Genomic DNA, 27,507 nt, shown 5'->3' with positions numbered 1-27,507 from the left:
TTTGATGTACTTTAAACTTGTATAACATAAATAATGCAGATTTGTATCTTTGATGTCTAGTTGTTTTTAATATCTTTATGCTACATATTTCTGATATATTTGTACTCTGACCAGGAAATTGCCATTGTATCACACAGTGAATTGAAGTGGAAGTAATTGGGTGAACCAGCGATGTCTGATGGAATGGTATTTGTATAAACTTGAGTTCGGATTTATCTTTAAAGTTTATTGCTCTAGTTATTTATCTATGTTCTGGAATGGTATTTGTATAAACTGAATTAATTTATTTATGTTTTGGAATTGTATTGTGTGTTTCGTGTTTCGGGTCGTGTTTGTATATACGAATGCTAGATTTTAACATCTTGTGTCAGACTATATAGTGTTGTGCCTGAATTTCTCCTTCAGAAGTCATAGCACCAAGTTTGCAGAGTCCAGGATATTGGTAGAAGGTATTTGGGGCCTGGATATTAATTATCCCAGTTTTATTCAGTTTCTATAAAAATGGGAGAATCCGAAAAGAGAAAGATTAATCCTGTTATTGCTAAGAAGCACAGAAACAGTACAATCATGAGCAAGTCTGAGATTCAAGCATCAACCACAATGGTATATATTCTATAAGTTTATGTCAAATTTACTTTCACAAACAAATTTTCTATGTTGCAGTCATTTTCTCCCCCTTCCAGTGAGCTTACTTTTATAGTTCTATGTGATGTTACTTTGCTCCATTGATTTGGTTTGTTTATGGTTTGCTTGCTATTTTGTTGGTTTATTTTTAGGATCCTTGTAGTTTGCTTGATTTGATGTATCTGCTTGGTTTACTTGGGATTCTTATGTTGTGCTTGTATATGTGTATTATTGATTTACATCTCTGGTTTGGTTAGGGGGATTTTTAATTATGTGTCTTATTTGTTTCTTTTCCTGATTTGAAATATTTGAATCAGTCATTGTTTTTATATGCATGATGTGGTCTCTTGTTTTAGTTTCTTTTTTTTTGACTGACATTTTTTAGGTATCATATTTTATTAAGGTTTAGAAGAAAGATTCAGAATCAAGTATTTTATAAGGGTTTAGAAGACAGATTCAGAAATCAAGAAAATCATGTGGTATTATACACTCTATAACGGGAGGTCAGCCATTTCTTATTCTTGGAATTAGAATCGTATTTAGGATATGCAGCTCTGTTTGTATTGACAAGTCCTGGACAGCTTAGTTATTATGATCATGATAGTTTGTCTGGCTAGCAAATCAAAATGACAAGAGAGTTTTATAGCTTCTGCTTAATATTCTATGGTTGTACCTACAGTTGATCTAGTCATGACTGCGACGAAGCTCATCTCATTATGTACAAGCGAAAACTCATCAAAGACTCCACTTGAGGTATGTTACTTTTAAAATGAATTTGCATTTCTCTAATATTACTCTAAGTTTTTGGATTCTGTTAATATATCTTGGTAATATAATGGAATGGTAATATAAATTGTGCAGTTCTGCATGTAAAACTATAGTTTGTTATTATGATTAGGAACCATACAACCTAGCTCAAGAGACAGAGCGAAAGCCTGCATTGTCCATGATTCTTTCACAGTCGAAACACCAAGAGAGCAGAGATGCCGAGGTTACAATTACTAAATTTCCTGATATCCAACTCCTATGTCATCAAAAGAATATGACTAGGGACAAAAAGGTTTGTCCAAGAAAATTTTATTTTATTTAAATGCTTATACTGTGGGGACTGGGGACACCTTTGAGACTATCAAGAATTTGTGGAATCACCAAATCATTCTTAAATATCAATATTTATTAGCATATGCACTATCCTGATATAGCATGCAGGTTTTTATAATTATTTTGCTTGCTCAATAGTTTAAAGCTCTTGCAGATCAGTTGTTCCATAATCCAGAATATCACAAATATGTAAGGAAGCAGGTCGTCAAACAGGTGCACTTAAGATTTTTCTTCTTAAGTCATTTCTGTTTTGAATGTACTTCCTATAAAATAGTGTTGGGTATGTCGTATGTTAAAATTTAAATATCACATGTAAAGTTTTTTTCTTTGTGCTATGCAATTGAACATAACTTTTATTCCGCTCATTTTCAGTTTTATGGAGAATGGCATAGAAAAAATCAATTACTTTTTAATCTAATAATCTTTGTGTGCCCCTCAAAATACAATACCTAATTCTTTTGGAGATCAAAACAGTCGTATGCTAAATATGCATAGGGATTGGTTTATTTTTAAGGTTAAATGATTAATGTTTCATGAAATTTCTTCCTAACTTCTTGTAGAGATTCTTATTATAACACTGAAACTCATTTTCATCTTGAACATCACAGAAATTTATATGAAGGCTACATTCCGATGAAGTACAGAAGTTATTTGAAGACAATGGAGAGGTTATATATATAATCTGACCAACTTTTTTTGTCATAGCTTTTCAATTTTTGTAATTAGTTGCTTTAGGCTATGCCGTCCTATTCATTATCCAGGTTCAAGTGATTGGACTTTTGTGTAGAACTCGTCAGAAAAATATCAGAAGTGAGTTACTTAGAATGAGTTGCTGCATGTGGTGGGTGCATTTAAAAGGCCTGGATGTGACAAAAGTTAATCTTCGAGGAGCAAACCTCAACGACATAGATTTGATTATGTACTTTACACGCTTTACAGGCTTTGATTATGTACTTGATATTTATATTAGATGAATGTGTAGTAGTTGATCGATATTTGATTTGATGGATGTGTAGTCGGTGAGATTGGAATTGATGGATGTATAGAGTACAATTGATTTATATATGCATTAATAAGATTTAGGTGTTGATTTGGTTGTTTCTTGGTTTGGTATTTCTTAATTATAAAAATGATGTTAATTCGATGTTATTACATCAGTTAATGAGTAAAGAAATGATGTTAATCAAATGTTATAACATCAGTTTCTTTAAAGTTGAAGTGATGTTAACGGTTATAGACATTAGTTATTAGCCGATGTAAGCAAAAAATGCAAGTGATGTCTTTGTGGGCGATGTTAAAGGCACTAAGCTTTAACATCACTTATTAACTGATGTAAATTAGTACAATAGACATCATCTAAGATTACAGAACTGATGTTAAAGAGCATAATATACATCATTTAGGTGTACAGAACCGATGTTAGATCTAACAATAGACATCATTTATTAACTGATGTTAAAGACAGGTACCTTTAACATCGCCCACAGTAACATCAGTTACAATTCTATGGGACATCAGTTTTTGACTGATGTGTATTAGCAAATTTCTAGTAGTGTCTACTCTCCTAACCGGTGCTGAGTTACACTTACGCCGAACATGTCCATACCAACGTAAACGTCCCTCCCTTATCTTCTTAGAGATAGACTCAACAACTAAAAGACGTCGAAAAGTATCATTCGGTATATGATCTGTCATGGTGTTACCACAGATCCAACGCAACATACGCAGCCTTTCTCAAAGGCCAGCACTCGGAACCATATAATAATGATGGTCTGATTGCTGCACGATAGAATTTGCCCTTCAACTTTCAAAGGTACACTCTTATCACACAACACCCCTGTAGCAGCCCGCCAACGAAGCCATCCTGTCGAAATACGATGTGTAACATCCGCAGAAATATCGTCATTACTCTGAATGATGGAACCCAAGTATTTAAAGGTATTAGTTTGTGGGACACGATCCTCCGCAATACATACAGCAACATCCGCCTCATGAATCTCCTCACTGAAATTGGCCCAGAGATACTTGGTTTTAGAACGGCTCAGACGCAATCCATAACCCTCCAACGATATACGCCACTGTTCCAATTTCACATTAACCTCACTTCGAGACTCGGCGATTAACACAATATCATCAGCAAAAAGTATACACCAAGGCACCGGAGCTTGAATGTCACGGGTAATCACATCCAAAACAATTATAAAAAGCAAAGGGCTTAATACCGAACCTTGATGAAGACCCACCTCAACTGGAAAATACTGAGTATCCCCAACGGGTGTCCTAACACACGTCCCCACTGCTGAATACATATCCTGTATGGTCCGAATATACACCTCTGGAACTCCTCGCGCTACTAAACATCTCAAAAGAACAACCCGTGATACACTATCATAAGCCTTTTCAAGATCTATAAACACCATATGAAGATCCTTACGACGCTCTCGATATTTCTCCATAAGACATCGAATGAGATAAATCACCTCAATGGTGGACCTCCCAGGCATAAAACCAAATTGATTCACTGAAATAGTAACAATTCTTCGAATCCTTTATTTTTATAGATGGGTACAACAACACTTAACCGCCACTCACTCGGCATCCTGGATGTCCGAAATAAAAAATTAAAAAGAGCTGTTAACCATCGTACCCCCTGTTCCCCCAAACACTGCCACACCTCAATCGGAATCTCATCAAACCCAACTGTTTTACCTTTACCCATCATGCCTAAAGCCACGCGTACCTCTGCCATAGTAATATCTTGACTCATACCAACATAAATAATCTGAAACAAAATCAGATTCTGAAATTTGCTTCTAATATACCCGAAACTATAATTAAATAATTTGAAACAAAATCAGATTAAAATTTTCAAAATACTATATTCCATAAATAATCTGAAACAAAATCAGATTCTGAAACTTGCTTCTAATATACCCGAAACTAAAAAAGGTAGTTCAAATTTTTGATATTTTTCATCCAAAAATTTCAAAAAATTAGAAAAATAGAAAGGAGTGATTTGAGAGGCGCCACCTACACGCTCCTCGCTTCTCCTTTATATAAGTATATTGATATAAAGGAGAAGCGAGAGGCGTGTAGGTGGCGCGTCTCACATCGCTCCCTTCTATTTTTATAATTTTTTAAAATTTTTGGATAAAAAATATCAAAAATTAGAATTACCTTTTTTTAGTTTCGGGTATATTAGAAGCAAGTCTCAGAATCTGATTTTGTTTCAGATTATTTATGGAATATAGTAACTTGAAAGTTTTAATCTGATTTTGTTTCAGATTATGTAATTATAAGCAAGGGTAGTTATAGATTGCTATATAAAGGATTTAAGTTAGATGTTTTTGTGCACAATCAATCCAAAAAAATTGAAGGAAATTGACGATATAAGAACATGATTGCTTTAAAAAAAACGCAAATAAAATTAAGATTCGTCGTGCTTTAAATCGTTAATTGCGTATAGAAATTTATTTTCATTTTTTCACCATGAGTTATAGTCCAATTTTGCAATTTTTTATATTAGTATTAGTATTACATCAAGATTTTTATAATATTAAATTTATTTTATCCTACAAATATTAATTTTTAATTATTAATATAATTTTTATAGACAGCCACAAAATTATTGCATTCTACAAATATTAATATTGAATCATTAATATAATTTTTATAGACCGCCGCAACGCGGCGGCTCAACTAGTAATACTCGAAGTAAGGTACACAATAAGAGCATAGGAATCATGAAGCATGCAGCAGTTGTACAAATTAGCCAACAGTTTTGTACAGGGGTGTACATGGGTTACCCAAACCGTTTAAACCAATCCAAACCGGTCCTATTTTCGGCTGAACCAAACCGAAAATTTTAAACCGTTTTTTAATTGGGTTGAATCGGCTCCAACCCGATTTTAATGGGTTGGGTATGGTTTTAGATTTTATTTGACCAACCCAACCCAACCTGAAGGTATTTTAATAAAAATACATTATATTATATGTATAACAAAATTGTGTATATATAAAATATAGCTACCCCAATTGAAATTATAACATTAGTGTGATAAAATTGAATTATAACATTGGTATCTTTCCTCGAGTTTCCCTTAAAATATCTTACCTGCACATTTTTCATTCGTCTACGTGCCTTTGAGAGTTCGATAGTGAAGCTACTATTCTTTAAAAGTCCAAACTTGTTTTAATGCTCTATAATTTTTAGGTTGTGGCGCAATTTTAAAACTACGATTTAGTAGTTAGTAACTCGTCAAACCGACCCAAATCAACCCAACCCGAAGTATGACAAATTGGGTTGGGTTATAAATTAATTTTAATGGGTTGGGTTCGAAAATTAGCAAACCAAATTTAATAGGTTGGGTCGATAAAAAACTTAAACCGGGCCAACCCGGCTCGCGTTCACTCCTAGTTTTGTATATGGAGCAAATTGACACTGACCTGGCTTGTGAGGTATGGTTATCCACCAACGAACACTACAACAAAACCAATTATTTACGACGAAAAAGTTTGCGTGACGTCTTAAACCGGAAATGCTCAATCCGTCATATTTTCTGGCCATTTCTTATGACGGAGTCACTTTCTGCATACTCTCTCCGTCCCAATGAATTGTATACAATTTCCTTTTTGGGACATCCCATGAATTGTATACATACCAAAAGTAGTAACTTTTATAATATAAAATAACATTACACCAACTACTTTCTTCCACTATCTCCATTCTATAATAATATAAACACTATTACACCCACTACTTTCCTCCACTATCTTCATTCTATAATAATATAAACACTATTACACCCACTACTTTCCTCCACTATCTCAAATCTATTATTAAATATAAATGGGTCCCACCACTATACTCACTTTTCATCTAACTTTACTCATTTTTTACATTTTTTCTTGGTCTCCGTATCTCAACCATTTGTATACAAATGACTGGGACGGAGGAAGTATATACTATTTCTATGTGCTGGCATTTTGACGTAAACAAATAAATTCTCCCACCAAACAAACCCTCATAAATTGTTCTATCGTAAATTAAAGATTAAAGATTATAAACGGTAGTAATTTAGCCATCATAAGTAATATATATATTTAGCTTGTTATATATATCAAAAATGAAAAATAAAGGAAACAAATATCACAAAAAATATGGTTTGGTTAGCGTGTGTGTATATGGACACGTGTTAAGGATTAAATTTGTTGTATTTGACTTATATTGATTGACGAACTTTTATATACACAGGAGATTCGTCATTATAATATAGCCCATTAAAATAAATTAAATATATGAATTTTGTTTCTTACATGTGCGCATATCATAGAAAAATTGATAAAATATTAGTTCTAATAAAAAAAGTAATTTTTATTTTGAATATTTATAAATATTTTTTCCCCAATTTTTCCATCACAAAATTTGTTTTAATGTTATTTTTTCTACCACTTACATCTAATAGATGTCTCCAATCATTAGGAAACTTTGCACATTAAATATTTTCAATATTGGTGGCTCGAAACTTCATTCCAATAATTTCAAAACTGGAAAAATTAGTTTTGAAATTTTATTCCAATATACTCTAAACTTACTAAAACTTCCTTCTAATTATTTTGAAATAGAAAAAAGTAGACCAATATATCGAAACTAAAAAAGTTAATTTTTATTTTAGATATTTATAATTTAAAAATTTTAAAAGATTAGAAAAATATAACGGAGAATATTTCTTTCCCCAAATTTTCCACCATAAATTTGTTTTGATGTTATTTTAACTCGATTTGAAACTTACATCCAATATATTTCTCCTACCATTTGGAAACTTTCCTTCATAAAATATTTTTTAATATAAAATGTATAAAATTTCTTTCCAATAATTTCGAAATTAGAAAAAACAGTGTTGGAATTTTCTTCCAATATATTCGAAACGAATTGAAATTTCCTTCCAATAATTTCGAAATCGAAAAAGATAGTATTGAAATTTTCTTCCAATTTATTCAAAATTAATTGAAACTTCCTTTCAATAATTTCGAAATCGAAAAAGTTAATTTTGAAACTTTTTTTCAATATAGCAAAACTAAAAATGGGAATTTTTATATTAGATATTAATAATTTAAAATTTTAAAAAATTAGAAAAATAGAACGAAAGATGTGCCACAAGAGCCCAGTGTGTTATGAAAGATAGAGAAAATAAAATAAAAATAAAGGCAGGTGTGGTCAATCGGAGCAGTTTAAATTCCTTTAAACGTCTCCACTTTTCTTATTTATTCAACACACTCTGTAAAAGCGAACTCGCACAGACATCACGTTTGCTCCCCCTTGCTTTGAGCCCCCTTTCTCCTCAAATATGCGAAGATTCTTCAGCCGAGGCTCAGGCGATGACTCACCGGCGAGCCTTTCGGCGGAGCCACCGCCTTACTCACCTTACACAGCCACTCCGCCGGTTCCGTCAGGTCCTCCGAGACCGATCCGACTGGTTTATTGCGACGAGAATGGCAAGTTCAAGATGGATCCCGAGGCTGTCGCGGTGCTTCAGCTTCTCAAGGAGCCTGTTGGTGTTGTTTCTGTCTGCGGCCGGGCTCGACAAGGCAAGAGCTTTATATTGAATCAGGTTCTATTTTTTTCGCAGCTGTTTTCCTTCTGATTTGGGGTTTAGGGTTTAGAATTGGTAAAGCTGAATTACGGATGTGTAAAATTTATCTACTCGCGTAACCGAGACTTGAATTCTCCACTTATTACTCACCGCGATATATTGACATGAAGAATTAATTTTTGAATTATGGTTTGTTTATGTTTTTGCGTCAGTACTGACTGAGTGTTAGGGTTTTGCGGAGTATAATTAGGCGTGATTATGAAATTGGTTTGGGAGTTCTTTTGTGTACATACGTAGTTAGGTTTGAGAAGTTGTAGCTTTTCTTTTTAATTTGCTGTTTAACTCGTTGAGTTAAGGTGGTAAAGGATAGAAATTTGTTATGATGATGACGCGATGTTTACACTGATTAGTTGAGAGTTAGATGGAATATTTGAGGTGTCAATGTTTTAAATTAATGTTAGTATGTTACTCAAATTTTGATAAATATATGATGATTAATTGATTACATCTTCTTTTATTAGAGTAAAAGCCATACTTTAGATATTAAGAATGTAATTCTAACAATTTTCTTAATTCCTAATAGATAACTATTACCATATATTTAAATTTTTAACAGAGATGACCAACACTTGATTACAAATGTATGCACATAAAATACCCGACAACTAACATAACTATTACATGTTCAGCATTATTCCTTTTAGTCAACACAGGGGAGAGGTAACCTAAAGGTTGCGAGTAACAGAGACTAGATCGGCATTAATCTTTTTGGTTTGCTTGCTATAGTTTACGTGTGTTATATGGTGTAACTAGAAACTAGTCCCTGACCAATTTTTGATCACTGTTCTTAATTTTGAAAATCACTCGTTTGCACATCTTTGTTTTTTTATATAAGAAATCTCACAAATATAGATTTATACATACACATATATAACGTATATCATCATTAATTCACTCATACTACGTTGATAAACATCTTGCCGTCACCTACAACCATAATTAGCCTATCACCGCTTGTCACCATAACTTGTATCTACTAGCGACTATATACTACCACCACACACCTCATCTCGTCAATTGTTACCATCATGGACCTTCTACAACTATAATTGATCATCAATAATCAACCACCAATAGCAATATAAGTAAATTTTCTTAGTTATCAAAAATAAAAATTGATTTTATTGTATAAAATAGTGATTAATAGTGTATAAACTGATGATTTTTGTAGTTATAAACAGTGATTGTGGGAGTGGTTTCTAGTTTCTAGAATAACATTGGTTTCTATCTGATCACTTACCTATGCACACACATGCATATATATACTCACACACATGCATGCATACATACATACATATTATATATAATATATATAGTTATGTGTATATATATATTTATATATATAGACTTTGATTAACTGGTTATTCTGCTTTTCATATGACATGACTCTTCCATGTCATATCGTGTCCTTAATAACTATAATAATGAACAATATGTATAATTGTACATACACACACAACAAAAATGTGAAGTTGAAATTTTGAAAAATTATAAAGTTTTCTGATTGCTAAGCGCCGCGCTCATGCTTCTTTGTTGTAGCTACTTGGAAGGAGTAGTGGGTTTCAGGTGGCCGCAACTCATCGACCATGTACAAAAGGCCTTTGGCTGTGGAGTACTCCTCTTAGGAGGACTGCCCTTGATGGCACCGTATACAACCTTATGCTGCTAGATAGTGAAGGGATTGATGCTTACGATCAAACGGTTAGGTTTTACATTATCTGGTTTTCATTTTTAAGTTTTCTTTTATCCCGATGAAGATCTTTTGCCGTCACCAGGTCTCTATTTCTGTTATTCATCTTTTCACTTTTCTTAGCTCGATCTCCGTTGAAAACTGTTTAATCGCTTACTAACTTTCCCTTTTCTTACACAATAATGTTACTTGATCATGTTTTCTTTTCCTTGGCTTCTTTTTCAGGGAACTTACAGCACACAAATTTTTTCATTAGCTGTCTTATTATCGAGCATGTTCATATACAACCAGGTTGGGGAAGTTATAAGTTCCTGTATATACTTATGTGCCAACCACTTGTGTTCCAATATTTGGAAGATATCTCTTTTCGCATGCTTATGCAAAGTTTGTTTTTCCAGATTGGTGGAATTGATGAAGCTTCTCTTGATCGTCTTTCACTTGTTACTGAAATGAGTAAACGTATACGTGTCAGAGCCTCTGGGGAAAAGAGTACTGCTTCTGAGATTGGCCAGTTTTCTCCTATTTTTGTGTGGCTTCTAAGGGTAATGATGTTTGTATATATGCTGTCCGCTCTTGCTTTTTTCTATTTTTTTTTTATCATCCAAATTGTGGCCCTGCATGGTTCATTTTGCATTCTGGTTGGTGAAGTGATCTGAAAAATTTGGTGCTTTTGTTCACCTATACTTGCAGGACTTCTATCTGGACTTGGTGGAGGATAATAGGAGAATAACGCCTCGTGACTATCTAGAGATCGCTTTGAGGCCAGTTCAAGGTAGCAAGAGAGATGTGGCTGCTAAAAATGAGGTTGGTCATTAGGCTATATATTATAGCTACGGATAAAATAAACTTGCATGCTTATTGGAATATATCCATTTGTCGTGTATGTAATAATTATATTAATATATCTTATCTGTTCAATGAGTACTATCACTTGAATGCTCATTATGCAGTGACTCAACAGAGTAGGATAGATCTGAATTGTGCAAACTTGGCTAAGATTGGTGGTGCTATCGCTAAAATATGAAACCAGTTTCAGAGCGAATGAATCTAGTGCATATCCAAATAGGGTTAAATATCACATACATTACTCGTTGGGTTCAAATGTATCAAGTGAGTCACTCATTAGTCATTACAAATGTGACTCAACGTAGTCACTACCGTGAAAATTTCTATCAACTCGGGTATTAAAAAGTTGGAATTTTGTATCAATTTAGTCATTGACAGATGGTGTTCTTGATTCAAATTTTATAAGTAGCGACTAAATCGAGTCACTTTTGCAATAAATGACTCATTTGATATATTTGGATACAATGAGTGATGTATTTGATATTTATCCCTATCTAAATATGATATATATACTTGGTTTCATATATACAACTGTAGAGGGCTATTGCTATTGTTGTGATGTAGGACACTGTTAAGAAATGGATAAGAATGCAGGGACAGAACTTAGAACCATAAATAAAATTATTAGATTTATTGAATACCCCAATAAATCATACATTTATAGGCTTAATGATGATGATTACAAGAGATTATATAAAAATCTAATGACTTGGAAATTGAGTAAATTTATAATATCCTTTTTGACTCTGTTACCAAAAAAACTAAAATATTCATAATTATCTACTTTCCTAATAGAATTTATATACGTAATCAAGTACACTTAATTATATCATGAGTACTAATAGAATATTGTTCTTGCATATTATTTTCTTAATTGACTTGCTGCTCCTGAAGTTCCCTGAGGTTAGAAAGATCTTAGTATAATTTTTAAATTCAGGAATTAATTTATATTTAAAAAATTGCCACTGCACTTCTATACTACAGATTATCTTAACCTTAGGTAAGTTCCCGAGGATAACCTCAAGAACATTTTTCTCTTTCTTAATTACTTTGTTTCCATAAGCGTGCCAAGGAGAAAAAACTAGCCTCAAGTTTAGCATAGCAACAAAAACAATCTTGACGATAAAATTATTCTTTATAGCAACACAAACCACTTTCTGGTGCCAAAATTTTGCACTAGTTAAAGCTATATTAGAATTACAATGGATCTTAATAAACTGTCGGTAATATAATAACTCTTAACCTAATCTTCAAAATTTTGCAGTGATGTTTATTTTTTTTGAGTTAAGTTGAGCTTTTTGTTTCTAATGCTACTTCTAATTTTAAACTTGCTGATTATTAGATCAGAGAATCCATTCGAGCCCTTTTTCCAGACAGAGAATGTTTCACCCTTGTAAGACCTTCGAACAACGAGAATGATCTCCAGAAACTTGATCAGCTTCCTGTAAGTATCTGTTCCTGTCATTTTAAAGCATGATATCCTTTTTGGTTAGTAAATGAATTCAGATTTTTAGCCTTATGAAATTTGGTACTAACATGCAGTTGAACAAATTAAGGCCAGAATTTCGATCTGGTTTAGATGCATTAACTACGTTCATTTTTGAGAGAGCAAGGCCAAAACAAATGGGAGGTACAGTTATGACAGGACCTATTTTTGCCCGCATCACGCAGTCCTACCTAGATGCACTTAACAAAGGGGTGGTGCCAACAATAACATCCTCATGGCAGGTTTAGCTTGTTTCTGGTCCCTACGAATTTTAATGTTCAATTTCTTTTTATTATACTTTGTTTGTACATGTTGCTTCCTCTGGTATAAAATCGGCAAAACCATAATTATTCGATTTATCATAGCAAGTGGAGTGATAATGTTTGAAAGAGGGGGGGGGGGGGGGGGGGGATCAATGTCTTTCTTGTTATTATTATATATCTATATACACCAATGTAGCTCAATCATAAGCGGAACGCAACATCATTCTGTGTCATAGTCATAGCTGTGGAATGCTACTGAAAGTATTACCTGACGAATCGTTATCTAGCTAAATTCTTAGATTTTTACTTATTCTAATATCTTTCGGTTGTAGGCTTGTCGTTAAATAATTTAGTCTGGTTTGTTGCAAACTCTAGCGGTTGCATGAAAAATGTAAGAGAATGAGCTTAGAAATTCAATATTAAATACTAATATCTGGAGTCTAAAATGTGAGTTTATGCCTTCAATTGCATGAGTTCTTCCATTTTTGTACCTGTCTGGTGATTAACTGTATTCTATCTGCTATTTTCACCTGTCAGTATGTGTAGTTGATTATATGGCTCAATTAAAACCATTAAAAAAAAGATCCAGTTAATTACATAGAGCAGTATTGTTAATCTGCTTGACCACTAAACCAGTCTGTGGGACTTGCATGGTATAGCCAAAACACCTTTTCACAGTTTTTTTGCGTTTTGATATGGGATTACGGTATTTTGGCACTGCTAGTAAGTGGTACTTCAAAAATCCATGTCTAAACTTTATAGTTCTGTAGAGTGTAGAGGAAGCAGAGTGTCAGAGAGCTTATGATATAGCTGCTGAAGTATATATGTCAACTTTTGCCCGCTCAAAGCCTCCCGAAGAAGTAAGTTCTTGTTTTTACTTTCATTGATTCACAGATAGTGTACGAATTAGTGTATTTAACTTTTGAATGACTATAGGCTGCACTGAGAGAAGCACATGAAGAAGCAGTCCAGAAAGCTATGGCTGCATTTGATGCAACTGCTGTAGGGTCAGGTTCTACCAGGCAGAAACATGAACTTCGTCTCAAGCACTTTTTGACAAAGGCGTTCGAGGTAAAAACAAAACTCCTAGAGCTTGTCAGCACTCTAGATTCAAAATTATTTGGAAAATGTTTTATTTAAAATCATTATGTTTCACTTGGTTCTTTCCTCTAAATAATTTTCGATAAACTTTGTGAATGCAAAGGTGTGGATTACCTTACAAATCTAACGTCCACATATTTTATATTTCTTTGTTTTATACAGTTCCCTCATGCATTGTAGGATAAATTAATAGTACTCAAAATTATTGAGATGATTCATTTATAGAAAATAATACAGGTCCCATGATAAATTTAAGTTAATATTCTCATTATATAGTATATTTATAAATGCATTTGACTCGAATAAGGTTTTTTTAGCATATTATGACCAATCAGTATGCTTTTGTCTTATTGATTCTTACAGCTACCACTAACGCTAACATCACCACCAAAAACTTTATATTTCAAAACAGTTAACAGAAATTCGGTCTAGGTTTTTCTTACTTATCTTATTTAAATGACTTATCTGGGTACTTACAGGAGTACTTCGCATCCCTAATTTTTTATGAATGTTTTCTGATAGCATAATAACAAACAGCATTATAAATCTTAATTTCACCAAGCCCCAAGTGACGAAACTCACAGGTGGTTTAGTAGTCATACATGCCTAATAATAGTTGCTTCTGATGTAGGATCACAAGAAGGACGTTTTTCGGGAGGCATCATTACAATGTTCAAATGCGATACAGACCATGGAAAAACATCTGAGAACAGCTTGTAATGCTCCTGATGCCCGAGTAGAAAATGTCATTAAGGTAGTAGTTATCTGTTGATCCACCTTAGCTTTAGTTGATATTTCAAATCATTTGTTTCAAAATTATGACGACTCTATCACACGCGTCTCTATATTGTTTACTTCTCTTTTATCTCCCCATTTTGATTTGTTTTTCATCTTATTAGAATCTACATGTATACTTTCCACACAACTTGAAAAACCTTTGCTCAAGGATATCGAAACTATTTACCAAAAATTAGGCAAGTTCAAAATGCAACATTATGTTCATTTAAATTATAAAATGTGCTCCTGACAATTTTATTTTTTTATAAAATGTGCTTTTAATTAGTGTATAATTAATTTCCCATTAAATGGACATACAGGTTTTAGACGGCCTTTTATCCAAATACGAAGCCTCCTCTCATGGCCCAGAAAAATGGCGGAAGTGGACTATGTTCTTGCAGCAAAGGTTTGTATTTGTATTCTTTTTTTCATTTAGGGTTTCACTTGAAAGTAGGAGATCAACCTATGGTATATGAAATCAGCTATTCGTGTATGCTGTTTTCTGAACATGTGTGTGTGTGTGTAATATTGCTCTCTGGAGAACCTAAGAACTACTAGAGACTCTCAGATCTATAAGTAATTAAGTATAACACGTGGACAGGAATAATATACTTGTAAATAATTTTAAATGTTAGCGATTAGTTAATCCACAATTTAAGTACTTAAGGGCAAAATTATTATGATTAGCAGAATTTATCTAGACATAAGAAATGATGAGATCACAATTTTACAGATTTAGAACTAAATTAAATCAATTTTTAGAATAGTTACCAGTCAACGGTACAATGAGCAGGATATCAATTTCAGTTTTTGATGGGAGGAGCCCTTATACAATGCTGCAGGATAACGATCAATAAACAAAAATATAAGTTCTGGTAGAAAGAATCACAACACCCGAGATTTATCAAAGGCAAAAACTGAGGAATTTGTATGAATCGCAAGCCATAACAGGAGAGACATCTCCCTTAAAGTAAAAGATTAGATCTCCTTATATTGGGGCAGAAACTTAAAATCTGAATTATAAAGATTGCTAGTAGATAAAAAAAAAAAAAATCTTCTTATCATTCTACTACAACACTTCGAATATTTAAAATCAAAATAATAAGTATAACAAGTAAATACTTCTAATTATTCTACTACAACACTTAAAATATTGCAAATAATTTGAGTGTCAAATGTAGTTAAACTTAATATTGAGTTATTATTCAGTTATATCTCGAGATAACAAAACTTAAAATAAATGCAAATTACTAATTGATTCCTTGCTCCGCGTCTCTCTCTCTTTTTTCTGTGTTATCTGTGATGATTGTTGTCAGACTGATTTTTGTTCCCAACTGAATTGTACTTTTAATAATGGTCACCCTCCTCATCTAACTACACTGATACTTGTATATACTCTCTTTTTGTCTTCTTAATGTGCTTTGATCAATTCTTTTACCCTCTTTAGTTTGGACGGTCCAGTTTCTGACCTTATCAAGAAGCAAATGGATCAAATTGGAGCTGAGAAGAGTTCCATCATGTTAAAATGCCGCTCAATTGAAGATAAGATGGGATTACTTAACAAGCAACTTGAATCTAGTGAAAAGTATAAATCTGAATACTTAAAACGGTACGAGGATGCTATAAATGACAAGAAGAAGATCTCGGAGGACTATATGAATCGTATATCCAATCTGCAAAGCAAATGCAGCTCATTGGAAGAGAGATGTTCTAGCTTATCCAAGGCTGTTGATTCAGCTAGACATGAAGGAATGGAGTGGAAAAGAAAGTATGAATATCTTTTATCAAAGCAGAAAGCAGAGGAAGACCAGGCCAGTTCAGAACTTGCGATTCTTAGGTCCAGAAGCAGTGCTGCTGAGGCAAGGTTGGCTGCTGCACAGGAACAAAGTAAATCTGCTCAAGATGAGGCAGGGGAGTGGAAAAGGAAGTATGACATTGCTGTAAGAGAAGCGAAAAATGCTCTAGAGAAAGCAGCAGCTGTACAAGAACGTTCAAACAAACAAACACAACTGAGGGAAGATGCTCTAAGAGATGAATTCTCTGGTGTACTAGCTGATAAGGTGAATTATTTTTTATCCAAGTATATACTGTATAGACCTGTGATATAAACATATTAAGAGTAGTATGTTTCTAGAACTGAAGTGTTTTTGTTATCGTTGTCTATCATGTAACTGCAGGAAGTGGAACTGAAAGATAAGACAGCTAAGATTGAACATGCTGAACAGAGATTGACGACTCTAAGCTTGGAGATGAAGGTAAGTTTTGGCTCCTAATGTTACAAACATAAGCCAAAAATTCACCTTGCTGTATGGTTTTGTTGTTGGGAAAAGTATTCACTTTTTTTTTCTTGGTATTAATTTTTTGATTCTGATTATAAATGATAAGACATTATGCTTCGATTATCATAGGGTCATGAAAAGTAGAAAAAAATATTATATTTCAAATGGTAGCCCATAAGTTGTAGTTTGCTGTCAGTTACGCAGCAAACTGAGTTCAATTTTTTGAAGATATGGTTAGCTTTTTATATACAGATTGTATCATGCTTGAATAAGACAATACAACTGCAACGTCAGTTTTCTACTTTACTTTCCCTTTCATTATAACTTGGCCAATATATTAATAATATAAATTGCCTGCATCAAATATATGTGCTTATGTAGGCATCTGGTGTGCCCTTTTTGCAGGCTGCAGAGTCAAAGATTAAAAGCTATGATATGGAGATAGCAAGTCTAAAGAAGCAAATTAAGGAGTTGGGGGTCAAATTGGAAACCGTAAAAGCCACCGCGCAGTCTTTTGAAAGAGAGGCTAGAACTATGGAACAGGAAAAGGTTCATCTGGAGGAGAAGTACCGCTCTGAGTTCAATCGGTTTGAGGAAGTCCAGAAAAGATGCAAAAACGCTGAGGGGGAAGCTAAACGAGCTACTGAATTGGCTGATAATGCCCGTGCTGAAGCTGTCACTGCTCAAAAAGAGAAGAGTGATGCGCAAAGGATAGCAATGGAAAGACAAAATCAAATCGAGAAGGCCAAGAGGCATCTCGAAAGTTTGGAAAGGCAAAGATCAGACCTTGCTGCTGAATTAGAGAGGTACAAAATTGCTGAGATGGATGCACGATCTAAGGTCTCAATGCTGGAAGCAAGGGTTGAAGAGAGGGAAAAAGAAATAGAGTCACTATTGCAATCAAACAATGAGCAGAGGGCAAATACTGTTCAAGTCCTCGAGAGTCTTTTGGAGACTGAACGTGCAGCACGTACAGAGGCAACAAACAGGGCAGAATCACTCTCTGTTCAGCTGCAAGCTACACAAGGGAAATTGGATTTACTTCAGCAGCAGATGACTACAGTTCGCCTGAATGAAACAGCACTGGACAGCAAGCTTAAAACTGCTTCCTGCGGGAAGCGGGTGAGAGTGGATGACTATGATGGGGGTATGGAGTCTGTCCATGATATGGAACTAAATGACAGAACACCGAGAGGAAGTAAAAGGACGAGAAGTACAACTAGCCCTCTACAGTTCACACGAGAAGAAGGTGGTTCCATATTTTTGGGTGAAGAACAGAACAATAGCCAACAGACCAGTTCTGAAGACTACACAAAGTTCACTGTTCAGAAACTTAAGCAGGAGCTCACAAGACATAATTTCGGTGCTGAGGTGCTCGAACTTAAAAATCCAACCAAGAAGGATTTTGTTGCTCTTTATGAGAGATGTGTGCTTCAGAAATCATAGATTTCATGTTATGGATTTGTTTAGGAAAGCAGGCTGTAGTCTATTGAGTGTTTAATAAGTAGGTATATGAAACCGAAGGTATGTAAATTTTCCGACCGTGTCACCCAGTAATTTGTTGGTCCTGGTAAAAATTAGAAGTGGTTTTGTTTTGAACTTGTTTGCCGGTTGTCCTCGTCTGAGTTTTTTTTCTTCATTTTCCCATTCTGTTTTGCATACAATATGCGTTTGTGTGGAGTTAAGGATAAATGGTATACTGGGTATGCTTGGTTTGATTTGGTTTTTATGCGTTTGTGTGGAGTTGCGTCCCGCTGTAATATATGATCTAAGTGTAATATGTGGCTTGTTAAGTTTTACATTTGGCTGTGATATTCTTTTCCTCTGCTAAAGAATCGAGATGATTAATAAGTGCAGTTTATACTATTTGTTTGAATCAAGTACCCACATTGGTGCCCATTCGATTGATAGGGGTATGCTGTATTAGCACGCAAGGCAGTATTACATGAATCGGGAATCGAATATAATTGGTTGAGTTACCGATTCAGGGATTAATCGGAAATCGGAGATTAATCGGAGGGATTAATCGGAGTGAAAATCGGATTTATTTTTAATATTAAAATATTATTTAATAGTTGGTTATTATTATACTAGTGAAAAAAGCCGCGCTTCGCGGCGGCGTGATAAATTTTGATATGAATCAGTATTATAATAGCATAAAAATTATTTTGAGTCATTTTCCCGTTAAACATATCACAAATAAAAAATATTATAATTGGTGTAAAAATTTGTTTATATGGTCATCCTGTCAAACACAATAATAATAATAATAATAAAATTAGTTCGAACCAGCATCCCGTTAAATATAATATTAATCCATAATTATTATTTTTATGATAGAATTAAATATTATAATTTAGATCAAAATTAGTTTGAACCGCTCTCTTGTCAAACATAATACTAATAACAAAACATTTTAGGGGCCGTTTGGGTGAGCTTAAAATAAGTGTTTTTTGCTTAAAATAGATAAGTGAAGTAGAAGTTAGAAGCAAGATAAGACTTATAAGTGATTAAAGTGTTTGGGAAATAAGTAGAATTCCTGAAACAAAAGTGCTTCTTGACATATTACACAAATGGTACGTATGAATAAGTGCTCCTAAGTTATAATACCAGAAACTCTGACTTATAAGTGTTAAACAAACATCCACATAATTTAGATATTAGTTTGTGTCGCCATACTATCAAACACAATACTAATAAATATTATTTTAATTATGATAAAATTAAAGATTATTGGATAAAAAGTATTTTGAACTGTGGTCTCGTTTTAACAAAAAATATATTATAATATAGAAAAAAAATTATTTTAGCCACATTCCCGTCAAACATAATACTAATAGAAAATTTATTATTATTTAGATAAAAATTAGTTTGGGCCGCCTCCCGTGCCTGTCAAACACAATACTAATCAAGAATCATTTACATTATCATAAAATCAATATATGATTCATATTATATATATATATATATATATTATTTTATTTGTTAATTATTTTTATTTTTTGAATCCAATTTATTAGTTAGAAATTATTATTCTCTTACGGTTCTAATTCATATTACACAAACGGTACGTACGAATAAGTGCTCGTAACTTATAATCCCAGAAACTCTGACTTATAAGTGTTAAACAAACACCCACATAATTTAGATATTAGTTTGTGTCACCTTACTATCAAACACAATACTAATAAATATTATTCTAATTATTATAAAATTAAAGATTATTGGATAAAAAGTATTTTGAACCGTGGTCCCGTTTTAACAAAAAATATATTATAACATAAAAAAAATTATTTTAGCCACATTCCCGTCAAACAGAATACTAATAAAAAATTTATTATTATTTAGATAAAAATTAGTTTGGGCCGCCTCCCGTGCCCATCAAACACAATACTAATCAAGAATTATTTACATTATCATAAAATCAATATATGATTCATATTATATATATATATATATATATATATATATATATATATTATTTGTTAATTATTTTTATTTTTTGAATCCTATTTATTAGTTAGAAATTATTATTCTTTTACGGTTCTAATTTTTTTGCTGTTAGTTTTTTTAATGATTTTTATCTTTACAATTTAAGAAAATTATAAGACTAAATCGAAAATAAGAATTGTACGTATTACCTTACAAATCTTAAAAATAAATTGTATTTTATCTATTATTATTAGTTTGAATAAATATAATCCTATTTCTTTTAGGATTAAGAATTGTATCATCTTTAGAATTCAATAAGAAATACTAAATAAGAAAAGAATTGCATCATCTTTAGAATTCAATAAGAAAAGAATTGTATTACGTTTAGAATTCTTGAACATGATTTTTTGAAGTATAACTATATTTTTTATCCAAAATTTAAGAAAAATCAGAAGACTGAATCGAGCCATTCTAGAGACGGCCGCATCCTCCTTTATATATATATAAAGAATTAAAATGTCAAGTAGTGAATAAAGCCGCGCTTCGCGGCGGCGTTATGAATTTTTTATAAATTTTGATACGAATTAATATTATAATTGCATATTTTTTTATAAATTTTGATACGAATTAATATTATAATTGCATAAAAGTTATTTTGAGACATGTTCCTGTTAAACATATCATTAATAAAAAATATTATAATTAATATAAAAATTTGTTTAAGTGGTCCTCATGTCAAACACAATACTAATAAAAAAAATTATTTGACCCGCCCTCCCATCAAAGATATAATGAAGTTAAAGATTATATTTGGATAAAAATTATTTTAAGCTGTGGTCCCGTTTTAATAAAAAAATACATTATTACTTAGATAAAAATTTGTTTTAGCCGCTTTCCTGTCAAACATAATACTAATAGAAAATTTATTATTATTTAGATAAAAATTAATTTGGACCGTCCTTCCCTAAAACACAATACTAATCAAGAATTTTTTTGGAAATTTTGATACGAATTAATATTAAACTTACATAAAAATTCTTTTAAGTCATGTTCCTGTTAAACATATCATTAAGAAAAATATTATAATTAATATAAAAATTTGTTTAAGTGGCTCTCATGTTAAACACAATACTAATAAAAAAATTGTTTGACCCGCTCTCCCATCAAAGACAATATTAATCAATAATTATGATAAAATTAAATATAATAATATAGATAAAAATTAGTTTAAGCTACTCTTTTGTCAAGCACAATACTAATAACAAAATATTATAATATAGACATTAGTTTGAGTCGTCCTGACTGTCGAACACAATACTAATAAAAAATATTATAATAATGATAAAGTTAAAGATTATATTCGGATAAAAATTATTTTAAGCCGTGGTACCGTTTTAATAAAAAATACATTATAACTTAGATAAATATTGTTTTAGCCGCTTTACCGTCAAACATTAATACTAATAAAAAATTTATTATTATTTAGATAAAAATTAATTTGGGCCGCCCTCCCCTTAAGCACAATACTAATTAAGAATCATTTACATTATAATAAAATTATAATTATAATTAGATAAATATATCCAATTTTATAGATTTTAGCTATTATATTTTTCTTTGAGATTCATAATTTTTTAATTGTTTAGAATTATCTCTCTTTTCTTTTAAGATTCCTATTTCTTAACTACTTAGAATTTCCATAGATTTTAGCTATTATATTTTTGTTAAAATTCCTATTTCTTATCTACTTAGAATTATATCTCTCTTACGATTACTATTTTTTAGCTACCTTACCTATTTTGTCTCAAAAAATTAGAAAAATTTAACAGAATTCCTGCGTATCTTCTCAAGAATCATTTACATTATGATAAAATTATAATTATAATTGAATAAATATTTCCATTTTTATAGATTTTATTTTTTAATTTTTTCGAATTATCTCTCTTTACCTTTTTTTTTACTCATAATCTTTACTTATAAGATTCCTATTTGTTAACTACCTAGAATTTCACAAATTTAGGAGGCGCCCTTCTCATCCTTCTTTATATTCCTTACAATAAATTCACCAAAATAATAATATAAAAAAAGACCGAACCTGACATGAACGTATTCTTTTAATTGCAAAAAGAAAACATGTTAATGAACTCAAGACATGGTTTGAACTTTGATGATCAATGAAATCACATCAACCCCATGATTTGAGATTAATTATTGACAATAGTGGCCGCAAGCCGTTTGATCATCAGGACAAATCTAAGTTGTAATTTCTTTTTCTTTAAAAGGAGCATCTTGATAACCTTTTGGCCAGTCGGCGAGGGGTTATGAAAAATCACAGAACATATAAACGCAAACACTGCTGACATTTGCAGATTCAGTTTAGTAGGATTCATGCGGTGTCGAAATCAGGAATTTGTAGAAATTCTGGAAAAAACAGTGCGCCAAAACAATCAAACATAAAACGAAAAGAAAAATCACCTGGAACTAAAACATCTTGAAATTCTGTTAGGTAATCCATAGAGCATGTCCTGCACTCTTCCAATAAGTTTCTGGATAAATCTCTTCCGATGAGTTTCCGAATAAATTTAAGAAAATTATAAAGACTAAATTGAAAATAAGAATTGTATTACTTTATAAATCTCAAATATAAATTGTATTTCTCTTAAGATTTCTAAATAAGAAAAGAATTGTATTATCTTTAGAATCCAATAAGAAAAAGAATCGTATTATCTTTAGAATTGTACTAAACTTGAATTTTTGAATTATAATTAGATTTATTATCCGAAATTTAAGAAAAATCAGAAGACTGAATCGATCAATTCTAGAGACGCCCGCATCCTCCTTTATATATATATATATTTATTGATTAGCTATTTAGCAACTAATATATTTAATATATTCATAAACTCTATAATTATTCATATTTAAAGTAATATAGTATTTTAATTTTAATATTAATAATTTATATATATACTTCGATTAAGAAATATATATATGGATTAATCGGATTTCAAAAATCGAATCAGTAACCCGACTTTCAGGGGATTAATCGGGAATTAATCGGTTAAATCGGGGATTTTTAGAACACTGCGCAAGGCATATTTTACCTTTCGGAATTAATTAATTGTTTTTCAAAAAAATATATAATTAAGTACACACTTTAAAAAAATATTAAGTACTTGTTTTTGTATAATAACAGATACCAGTGTTGTAAAAAGCGAGAATCGGACTTAGTCGGTGAAGGCACCGTCCAGTGATTAATCGGATAATCAGAGATTAATCGGATCATTAATCGTAATAAATTTAATATTTTTTTAAAATTATATATATATATATATATTAATATAATTATATATAATATAAATTTATAGTCGTATAAAATCAAAAGATTAATGATTTATTATAAATTATAACACAAAACATGCCTTTATATACATATACAAGTCCAGTCATCTCATACATAAACATGAATTTGATTGAATCTGCGAAAGAATATATTGCAAATTTGTGTAATTAGAGTTTAAGAGCTAATATTGAAAAAGTGAAAGGTAATAAAAACAACTTTAATTTCTGTATTTTGTCATTTTCTTGCCTTTTGTTTTATTTAAAATTAAATATAAAATTTTAAAATTATTTTACTTTTTATTTTTAAATTCACCGATTTGTGACCGATTTTTTCTGATTAATCCCGATCTTGATCGATTTTCAGAAAAAAAACGATTGTTACATCGATTAACGCTTAATCGAGACGGTGACCGACCGAACAACGATTAATCGGCGATTAATCCCGATTAATCGCCGACTTTTAGAACACTGACGGATATTACTAAACATCTTATAAATATTAATTTTTAGCTATCTTTTTATAAACATTAAAACAACAGATATTTTTCATTAACTTTAATCACTTGGATGTATAAAAGTGATTCGATCATCTAGCCTCCGAATCTATTTTTATCCACAAAAGTCCGTGCGCAGATACATAAATTTAAGGAAAGATAAGAATTAAAATTTTTTTTTTGAAAGATCAATTTTTTTTTTAAGAAATAAAAAACCCATTTATAAAAAAAATCTAAAAAAGCTAGTGAAAACTGAAATTCCACATCAGGAAAGGAGACGTTAAGCGCGGGAGAAATCTAGAAACTTCCACCCCCTTCTGGGCTTTGCTGTCCTCACTCATCCATCTCCCATACATATACACACATATCCATCATCCATGTCTAGAACCTAAAAACCTGTGCTCACATTCATTGTCTTTAATTCACTTAGAAGCCATCACAAACATAATTGAAGATGGGTGTTGATTATTACAAGATTCTACAGGTGGACAAGAACGCCACCGATGATGATCTTAAGAAAGCCTACAGAAAACTCGCTATGAAGTGGCATCCTGATAAGAACCCTACCAACAAGAAGCAAGCCGAAGCCAATTTCAAACAGATCTCCGAAGCTTACGAGGTTAGCTTCTTTCCCTTTATTCACAATTTTCATTTCTGTAGAAATTTTTATATTTTTTGTATTTGACAAGGTTCGAACCCTCGATATTAAACGGGGTGAGGGAGATATTATTGAACGAGAGGTCGTTGGTATTTATGATGGATTATTTGTTTTTGATTTGATGTGTAGGTTTTAAGTGATTCTCAGAAGAGGGCTGTATATGATCAATATGGTGAAGAAGGGTTGAAAGGGCAAGTGCCACCGCCTAATGCCGGAGGGCCTAGTGGGGCCACATATTTTCAAACCGGCGATGGTCCGAATGTTTTTAGGTTTAATCCTAGAAACGCTAACGATATTTTCGCCGAGTTTTTCGGGGGGTCGAGTCCGTTTGCCGGTATGGGTGGTGGCGGCGGCGGCATGGGTGGGGGTCCGACCATGTTTTCGAGTGGAATGTTTGGGGATGATATGTTTAGTTCGTTTGGAGAAGGCAGGCCTATGAGCTCGGGTCCTCGCAAAGCTCCGTTGATTGAAAATAGGCTGCCTTGTAAATTAGAAGAACTTTATAAGGGTACGACGAAGAAGATGAAGATTTCCAGGGAGATTGCTGATGCCAGTGGGTAAGTTTCGGCCTAAAGTAGATGTTCCTGTTGATAATTGAGTAGTATTAGTTATGATAGAAGTTGTAAATTTGCTCTATAGTTGATCATTTTAAACTAGTATGCAGTGAATTAAGTGTACTTGACAAGAGTGATGATCGCTGATTTCATGTTAATAACACGAGAATAGTATTGTTGGACAGGAAGACAATGCCCGTGGAGGAGATTTTGACCATTAACATTAAACCGGGCTGGAAAAAGGGTACAAAGATAACATTCCCGGAGAAAGGCAATGAGCAGCCAAATGTTATTCCAGCTGATCTTGTTTTCGTGATTGATGAGAAACCTCATACCGTGTTCACTAGAGATGGGAATGATTTAGTGGTCACGCAGAGAATATCACTTGCTGAAGCGTTGTCGGGATACACAGCTTCCATCACAACCCTCGATGGGAGAAAACTGACAATCCCGATTAACAATGTGATCCATCCATCTTATGAGGAGGTCGTTCCGAATGAAGGAATGCCTATACCGAAAGATCCTTCAAAGAAAGGGAATCTGCGAATCAAGTTCAACATCAAGTTTCCAGCTAGGCTAACAGCTGAACAGAAAAGTGGGATCAAGAAGCTGCTTGGCTAAGGAGCTCATCTGCCTGGTTCATCTCCAATGTACTTTAGGTGTATTTTATACAATTTTCTGCTGCTCTGATTTTAGTTTTTCTGTTTTTAAGGATAGTATCGAGTAAACCCTTCAAGTTGAATGTCACTGTGCTTGCGAATCGGTCTGATTATGTAACAAATATAGTTTGGTTACGAATAAAAACGATGGTTTTTAGTTGTTTTGTGTATTTCTTGAGCAAAGTTATTAACCAATTTAGTAGATTGAATGTAGCTAATCTAAAGTGTTCTGTTTTCTCATTTTTGCAGTGCCTACTGGGATATTTGTTGGCTTGAACTACTATGAGCACTTGCTCTTAGCAATCCCGGCAATTCTCTATACAACTTGAGTAACATAAATATTGGAATTACTCGGGCAATTAAAACCGAGACAATAGCAATCTGGAATTCTTTGTTATAGTAGCCTAAATAGAACTGAAGAAGTGTAGAAGTGTGTAACAGATTTAATTTTGCATGACCTTGGTGTCTCAGAACTCTACCAAGAATTTTATTTTTGTTGCCTGATGAAAGGCAGGGCTCATACCGTGCCAAGTTCTGTTGCTGCTGGATTATGCGAAAAATAATTTCATGGGCTCTAGGAACATCTGCTCTTTAAAAATATCTGCAAAGATATGTTTGACATGATATTATTTTAGTTAGCTCCCGTTCATTTATTGGTGCAAATTAGAACCATTCTTTCAGTTATTCCTAGTTACATATTCTTCTTCGACAATGCGGACTTATATGCTTTATTGAAGACCAAAGTTAAATTAAGTTAAATTTTCTTCTGCTCTCTACCGTACATGTGGAGGAGGCAATTTCCCATTATCAACATAGCCAGGAATTCAGGGCATCTCCGGTCACTCCTTCAAATTTTATTTTTTCTTTCTTTTCGGTTTTAGAAATGAAATACTCACTCTCCAATCATTCATTATTTTATCTTTACTAGCCTTTAACCCGTGCGAAGCACGGGCGAGTATATAGTTCGTAATTTATTATTTATAATTTAAATTTTAACATCATTTTATTAGTATTTTAGTATTAATGGATTGAATTTTAATTAAATTATATGATTCAACTGACTATATTTTCTCTCGGTTACTTAAAAATGGACAAACCCTAATATATATATATATATATATATATATATATATATAGAGAGAGAGAGAGAGAGAGTTAAGTTCTATGGAGTACATAAAAACATTGGAGTATTGGAGTACAAATAATAATTTTTTAGTTTGATCCTATATAATATCTTTGATTATCCAAATTTTGATATAATCTATCATTTATTAGTTGTCTTGCACATAATTGTCAATTAATCATTAATATCTTTCAACTTTAACAAGTATTAAGATTATTGTTCTGCTTATTAGTTATATTGCTGAACATAAAGTCCTATGATTTATAAAAATAATTATTCTACCATTTGATCACGATGTTTATGTTGCAGAACATAATGTGCAGGTTGTCAAATATTTACAAATATTATTGGACAAAAAAAATTGAAATTTAGATGACTAGATTACATTTTATCAAATTTTGTACTCCAATACTCCAATTTTTTTT

At 32.3% G+C, this 27,507-nt stretch overlaps 2 protein-coding genes and 1 long non-coding RNA gene across 4 annotated transcripts; all 3 read left to right on the top strand.

The window, feature by feature from the left end:
• Positions 1–1,788: 1,788 nt before the first annotated feature.
• LOC135147740 (uncharacterized) lies at positions 1,789–2,813 on the top strand. The gene is made up of 3 exons (XR_010285527.1): positions 1,789–1,938; positions 2,334–2,393; positions 2,487–2,813. It is a non-coding gene; the product is annotated as an uncharacterized LOC135147740 (long non-coding RNA).
• Positions 2,814–7,978: 5,165 nt separating this feature from the next.
• On the top strand, positions 7,979–18,419 carry LOC108196060 (uncharacterized). Of its 2 annotated transcripts, none has more exons than XM_064080960.1 (14): positions 7,979–8,313; positions 9,918–10,079; positions 10,294–10,359; positions 10,467–10,610; positions 10,759–10,872; positions 12,257–12,358; positions 12,457–12,642; positions 13,434–13,523; positions 13,600–13,734; positions 14,396–14,518; positions 14,862–14,947; positions 15,989–16,601; positions 16,719–16,796; positions 17,226–18,419. In XM_064080960.1, the coding sequence occupies exons 1-14, from the start codon at positions 8,104–8,106 to the stop codon at positions 18,264–18,266; spliced, it is 3,150 nt and encodes a 1,049-aa protein (XP_063937030.1). In that variant the 5' UTR covers positions 7,979–8,103; the 3' UTR covers positions 18,267–18,419. The 2 variants fall into 2 exon arrangements, with proteins under 2 accessions (XP_063937030.1, XP_017218626.1); XM_017363137.2 differs by having other exon boundaries at positions 7,979–8,336.
• Positions 18,420–24,358: 5,939 nt separating this feature from the next.
• LOC108193501 (uncharacterized) lies at positions 24,359–26,129 on the top strand. Its single transcript, XM_017360184.2, has 3 exons — positions 24,359–24,707; positions 24,876–25,303; positions 25,486–26,129. Exons 1-3 carry the CDS (start codon positions 24,543–24,545, stop codon positions 25,919–25,921), a joined length of 1,029 nt encoding a protein of 342 aa, XP_017215673.1. The 5' UTR covers positions 24,359–24,542; the 3' UTR covers positions 25,922–26,129.
• The last annotated feature ends 1,378 nt before the right edge of the window (positions 26,130–27,507 follow it).

The sequence above is a fragment of the Daucus carota genome, chromosome 7 (assembly GCF_001625215.2).
Source record: "Daucus carota subsp. sativus chromosome 7, DH1 v3.0, whole genome shotgun sequence".
NCBI classification, from domain to species: Eukaryota; Viridiplantae; Streptophyta; class Magnoliopsida; order Apiales; family Apiaceae; genus Daucus; species Daucus carota.
This window is presented reverse-complemented; position numbering and strand designations above follow the sequence as displayed.

What these genes read in the sequence shown, in the direction of transcription:
- LOC108196060 (XM_017363137.2), top strand. Translation starts at nt 8,073, where the DNA reads ATGCGAAGATTCTTCAGCCGAGGCTCAGGCGATGACTCACCGGCGAGC. An exon ending in TTTTTGTGTGGCTTCTAAGG is followed by an intron (nt 10,611 to 10,758) that starts GTAATGATGTTT and finishes CTATACTTGCAG; the next exon opens with GACTTCTATCTGGACTTGGT. An exon ending in GAGTAGAAAATGTCATTAAG is followed by an intron (nt 14,519 to 14,861) that starts GTAGTAGTTATC and finishes ATGGACATACAG; the next exon opens with GTTTTAGACGGCCTTTTATC.
- LOC108193501 (XM_017360184.2), top strand. Translation starts at nt 24,543, where the DNA reads ATGGGTGTTGATTATTACAAGATTCTACAGGTGGACAAGAACGCCACC. An exon ending in AGATCTCCGAAGCTTACGAG is followed by an intron (nt 24,708 to 24,875) that starts GTTAGCTTCTTT and finishes TTTGATGTGTAG; the next exon opens with GTTTTAAGTGATTCTCAGAA. An exon ending in GAGATTGCTGATGCCAGTGG is followed by an intron (nt 25,304 to 25,485) that starts GTAAGTTTCGGC and finishes ATTGTTGGACAG; the next exon opens with GAAGACAATGCCCGTGGAGG.